Source organism: Coffea arabica, chromosome 7e, assembly GCF_036785885.1.
Source record: "Coffea arabica cultivar ET-39 chromosome 7e, Coffea Arabica ET-39 HiFi, whole genome shotgun sequence".
In the NCBI taxonomy this organism is placed as follows: Eukaryota; Viridiplantae; Streptophyta; class Magnoliopsida; order Gentianales; family Rubiaceae; genus Coffea; species Coffea arabica.
The window spans coordinates 42,714,796-42,720,716 of NC_092323.1; the positions used below are offsets into that span (position 1 = coordinate 42,714,796).

Genomic DNA, 5,921 nt, shown 5'->3' on the forward strand with positions numbered 1-5,921 from the left:
TTCGGAGCAGAATGCGCTTGTCATTGATATATCTCATTGTGGTGTGCTAGAGGATTTGCAGGCAAAACAATCATCTGCGGTTGCGGATATCTTTAATCTTGACCCGATCATTCAACAAGTCAGTGAAAAGCTCCAACATGAGGAAGGTTTACAGGTGGTTACGCATGGCAAACCAAAAGGTGTCAAGGCTAAATTTTCATCTGATCGTTCGTTGCGATCGAAAGCCAAGGTTTCCTCAAACTCTTCCTCTTCCTTGTCTCAATGATTAAGTTTATGTTTTGGAATATTAGGGGTGTTTCTCGCGCCCCAAATTTTCGAAGATTGAGGTATTTGGTAAAACACCATTCCATTCAACTAGTAGCTATTTGTGAACCAAAAATTCAAGTTGCAGAGATCCATTCGATCAGGATGAGACTTAATATGGACCATGCTATATTTAGCAGTACGGGTGATATTTGGATTTTTTTTAAAGCCTCTATTTCGTGTCGTAAAGTAGGAGAATCTAATCAACATTTGTCGTTACAAATTGATTCTGCATTATTTGCGGTCCCTATTATTTTTTCATTTGTGCACGCCAAGTGTACTGCCCTTCAACGAGTAGAATTATGGGATAGCCTTCTTGCGGACAAGCCGACTCAGTCTGCCTGGCTTCTTGTGGGGGATTTTAATGTCATTGTCTCGGAGGAGGAGAAAAGGGGTGGGGTGCCGTTTACACCAGAGGAAGGTTGGGAATTGTTGAACTTTATGTCTCAAGCTGGAATTTTTGATGTGGGGTATTCAGGGTCTATTTTCACATGGTGCAACAATAGATATGGTCGGGCGCGTATTTGGAAGAGATTAGACAGGTTGCTTATGAATCAGGTTTCTTCCAACCTAGGCTTAGGTTTCGATGTACAACATTTGTGTAGAGACCCATCAGATCACGCTCCATTGTTATTGTCGGCTCATACAAAATTGGATAACAAACCAAAGCCTTTTCGTTTTTTGAATTTCTGGACATCCAAACCAGAACTGTTGGACGTGGTTAGGTGCAACTGGATTGGGAATTTTTCAGGCCCTCCATTAAAGGTCCTTGCAGCTAAGCTTCGGAATGTAAAGATGGCCTTACGAATGTGGTCGCGCGAGGTATTCGGTGACATCTTTGAAGCTGTAAAGGTGGCAGAACAACGTGCTCTCAATGCTGAGGTTAGTTATGATGCTGATCCGTCTCAGCCAAATTTAGTTTTATTACACGAAGCACAAGCCCAGCTAAGGCGTTCACATGCAACTGAGAATATGTTTTGGCAACAAAAATCTAGGATTAAGTGGTTAAAGGATGGCGATAGGAACTCCAAGTATTTTCATTCTGTGGTGGTGGAACGACAAAGTAGATCATTAATCCATCGCATCAAGTCGTCTGATGGGAAGTGGTTGGATAGCACATCTGATATTGAGGGAGAGGCTGAATCATATTTTAAATGTTTGTTCACGGATGAATCATATGCTCAATCCTTTGAAACTCTTGAGGTTATTCCTAGATTAATCTCCTCACATGATAATGTGATGTTGGAGAAAATCCCTTCCAAAGAAGAAGTTAAGTTGGTGGTTTTTTCTATGGATGGTGATAGCGCGGCTGGTCCAGATGGTTTCTCCGGAAAGTTTTTTACCTTTGCATGGGACATTGTGGCTGAGGATGTATATGCGGCAGTTATTAGCTTTTTCTGTGGGGAGGTTTTGCCTAGAAGTATCTCCTCAACTTCAATAGTGTTGATTCCAAAGTTGCAATCTCCACAAGACTTTACACAATTTCGTCCTATAAGTTTGTGTAACTTTATCAACAAGGTGATCTCAAAGATTTTGTCGGATAGATTGTCCCGTCTCCTTCCTAAGATTATTTCTCCTCAGCAGAGTGGATTTGTTAGAGGAAGGCATATTTCAGATAATTTTTTGCTGGCTCAAGAGCTGATCTCTGGAATTCGGCAGCCCAATCAGGGGGGGAATGTGGTTTTGAAGTTGGATATGGCCAAAGCTTACGACAGAGTCTCATGGATCTTTTTGTTGCAAGTACTTCGTCGCTTTGGTTTTAGTGAGCGGTGGATCGATATGATTTGGCGATTGATTTCTAATGTCTGGTTTTCGGTTCTTATTAATGGCTCCCCATGTGGTTTTTTCCAGTCAACTCGAGGCCTGCGGCAAGGAGATCCCATTTCGCCTGCTCTTTTTATTATTGGGGCAGAGGTTTTTTCTAGATCGCTGAATTCTTTGGTAGGACAGAGAGGCTTCCTTCCCTTCAAGGTCCCTACTTCATGCCCTATTGTCACGCATCTAGCTTATGCGGATGACGTGATTATTTTTTGCAGTGGAGTTAAGCGTACTTTGAAGAAAGTTATGAGTGTTTTGGAGAACTATTGTTGTGTATCTGGTCAGCAACTTAATTCTCAAAAAAGTTGCTTTGTTGATCATGATGCTTTGACTTTACCTCGTAAACGTGTCATTTCACAAATCTCAGGTTTTCAAGCTAAGTCACTTCCTCTTCGATATCTTGGCTGTACTCTCTATTCAGGGAGAAGGAAAAGCAGTTATTTTTCAGATATCTGCACTTCAGTTGCTAAGAGAATTCTGTCTTGGAAGGAGAAGCTTTTGTCATCTGGAGGGAGGTTAGTGTTACTCAAAAATGTTCTATCATCTTTGCCTATTCATGTCTTAGCTGCTACAACTCCTCCAAAGGGTGTTCTCCGCACCCTTGAGAAAGCATTTGCAAATTTTCTATGGGGCACAACTGATAAAGGGTCTCGGTATCATTGGATTGCATGGGATTCATTGTGTAAGCCGTATGCCGAAGGGGGTGTGGGAGTGAGGGCTTTGACTGATGTGTTTAATGCCTTTTCATTGAAGTTATGGTGGTCTTTAAGGCAACGTCAGTCTCTTTGGGCAGAATTTATGTACAATAAATATTTACATAAATTGCATGCTTGCGAAGCGGAATTTCAGCCTTTACAATCGGTAACTTGGAAGAGATTGGTTACATATCAGTCTTTGGCAAATTCCCATATTCAGTGGGTGTTGCAGAATGGCTTGATAAACTTCTGGCATGAGAATTGGACTGGTACAGGTCCTTTATGTCAGCAGATCGACATTTTTGGAGATCACACAGTGGCGGATTTTGTTTCAAATGGTCAATGGAACATTCCAATGCTTCGACAATGGCTCCCAGAAAACATTGTATCTACGATTCTACAAATCATTCCCCCGGATGTTGTTTCTAATCAACCTGATAGGATGGTGTGGGATTTAGAAATTTCTGGTTCATTTTCCTTTTCTTCAGCCTATAAGGTGGTCCGCACCGTTGCCAATACGTCAATCTTTTCATCTACCATTTGGGTGAAAGACTTGCCAGCAAAAATCTCATTCTTTATGATGAGAATGCTGTCTTGGAGACTGCCGGTTCAGGATGTGTTGCAGCGCTTTGGTGTGTGCGGACCATCTCGTTGCGTTTGCTGCCAAAATCCTGGGTTTGATTCTATTGATCATGTTTTCTGTACAGGTGAAATCCCTCGCCAAGTTTGGAAATCGTTTCAGGTTGATATTGGCCAGTTTGTCACTCCTTCAACGGTAAAGCATGCAGTCATTCAATGGTGGTTGCTGCCAGCTAAAAACATTAAGCTTAAACTGGTTTATCAGCTGCTGCCATCGCTGATTTGCTGGCATCTTTGGAAAGCTAGGAATACTGCGGTTTGGGAAGGCAAGGTGTTGTCGGTCATGCAGATTAATACTTTTGTTCTTTCTGATCTCTATGACATTTTCCAATTACATTTTACAGACATTGGAGTTGGAAGGTACTCGTGGCCATGTTTTTACTCTTCACTGGTGAGTTGGCAAAAACCATTTAAATTCATCCTGGTTAGGTGGATCCCTCCAGTCTTGACGACATGTAAACTGAATACCGATGGTAGTTCTCTTGGTAATCCGGGAAGGAGTGGCGGTGGGGGGGTTTTGAGAAATAGCTCGGGGGTTTTTTTGTTGGGTTTTGCGTGTTATTGGGGTGTCATACCGAGTTTACATTCAGAGTTGAAGGTTTTGTTATTTGGAGTTAAGCTTTGTGTTATGCGAGGTTTCTTTTGCTTGCATTTGGAATCAGATTCGTCACTTCTTGTCCAAATGGTTAAGGGGATTAGTAGATGTCCATGGGATTTGCAACGAGAGCTGGACCAATTGCTCACTTTTAGGCATTTCTTTCAATCCGTCACTCATTGTTATCGTCAAGCGAATTTGCCTGCAGACCGCTTATCTAAGGTTGGAACTGAGTTAAAGTCCAACATAGTGTATGATTCATGGTTGGAATTGCCACGATTGGTTCGTGGAGACCTCAAGTTGGATAGGTTAGGTTATCCTAATTTTCGGGTTTACTAATCATTTGGATTTCTGGAATGGGGTCTAGTTCATCCACACAGATTCAAGCGTTGTTGCTGTTACTGTTGTTTTGCTATTGCTGCTGTTATTTTTTGCTCTCTGGTTGAGCAATTTCTTTCTTTTTGCACCTCTGTTTGGCAGATGATGATGTAACGTGATATTTATTTATCAAAAAAAAGAGTAATGTAAAAAAAAAAAAAAAAAGTAGAGTTGTTCTGGCTTGTTATGAATTAGTACGAAAGATAGCTATGTTTTTATTTGGGGGGGGGGGGGGGGGGGTACAATAAAGAAAAGAAGAAAAGAAAAGAGGAGACAGTTTGGATGAAAGAAAGCTGTGAACTCTTTCCATTTTCTTGTTTTCATTTTCTTTTTTCTTTTTTTTTTATATGGGTGAAGTTTTGTGTAAGATTTTGTAATGTTGGATCAAAAGCTCTTTCAATGCTATAAGTTTACTACCATGCAATTTGCAGAATTTATTTGCTTGGGGCAGCATGAATGTAACTGGTTTCAGATTACGCTTTCTATTGAGTTGTAAATTCCAATGCAAACAATTAGTTCCATGATGTGGTAAGAGGATGCAGTTAATTAGTTTTACTAGTCAATATATACGTTCCCGTAGCTACTGAGCATAGAATTTAAAAATGGGAAAATACTACGGTCTCTGAAGTTTTTTTTTTTTTTTTTCCCTTTCGTACTTTTTATTGCATTTTCTTCATCACTTTATTGACAGATTAAAAAAAAAATTGAGAATCCAGATGTTCAGAGAATCAATGAACACATGCAAACTATAAAGAGGCATATAGTTCTTAAGAAATAATTAAGCATAAATTCTATATGTTTGACTGAGGAATTTGACGAAGGATTTTTTTTTTTTTTTTTTTAGATGCTGGGGATGGTCATAGACCTTTACATTGGATTTTTTTGACAAAGGATTCGAAATCCACTCAAATTATTTTACTAGTGTGAATTGTTTAAGAGGAATTTGAGTTTGTAATTCACAAATTATCAAAAAATATTCTCAAAATTAGAATAATTAGTGATTTATAAATTTAAATACCTTCTAAATAATCTAAACAATCAGAGGAATTTGATAAAAGATTCCAAATCCATTCAAAACAGTTTAATAGTACTTTGAATTGCTTAAGAAGCATACAAATTTATAATTCACCTATTATATCAAAATATAATTTAAATACTAGAATAATTAGTGATTTTTAAATTTAAATACATTTTAAGTAATCTAAACAACCAACCAGAGAGATTTAAAAGAATTTCAAATCTTTCGTCAAATCCTGACGCAGCCAGAGATAATCTTCTACCTTATGTTAAATGTTATCCATTGCAACCCTAACAACGTGCAATTCTGCATCTGAACTACTCCGTTGGCTTTTGCATTTTGTTGTTTTAGCTTTTCGGTATCTGCGGGTTCCTTGAGGCCACCCCACTATTCAATGATGTGCTGGTGAAGTGAAAGGCCAAAAATATCCTAGTCTCAGCATTTGATCTAGGGATAATTTCAGAAATCTCCCCTG

At 39.2% G+C, this 5,921-nt stretch overlaps 1 protein-coding gene across 1 annotated transcript; it reads left to right on the forward strand.

The window, feature by feature from the left end:
* The first annotated feature begins 420 nt into the window (after positions 1-420).
* On the forward strand, positions 421-4,389 carry LOC113700860 (uncharacterized). The gene has a single exon (XM_027221294.1). The coding sequence runs from the start codon at positions 421-423 to the stop codon at positions 4,387-4,389; it is 3,969 nt and encodes a 1,322-aa protein (XP_027077095.1).
* Positions 4,390-5,921: the final 1,532 nt, after the last annotated feature.

Coding starts and splice junctions, on each gene's coding strand:
- LOC113700860 (XM_027221294.1), top strand. CDS start 421: ATGGACCATGCTATATTTAGCAGTACGGGTGATATTTGGATTTTTTTT.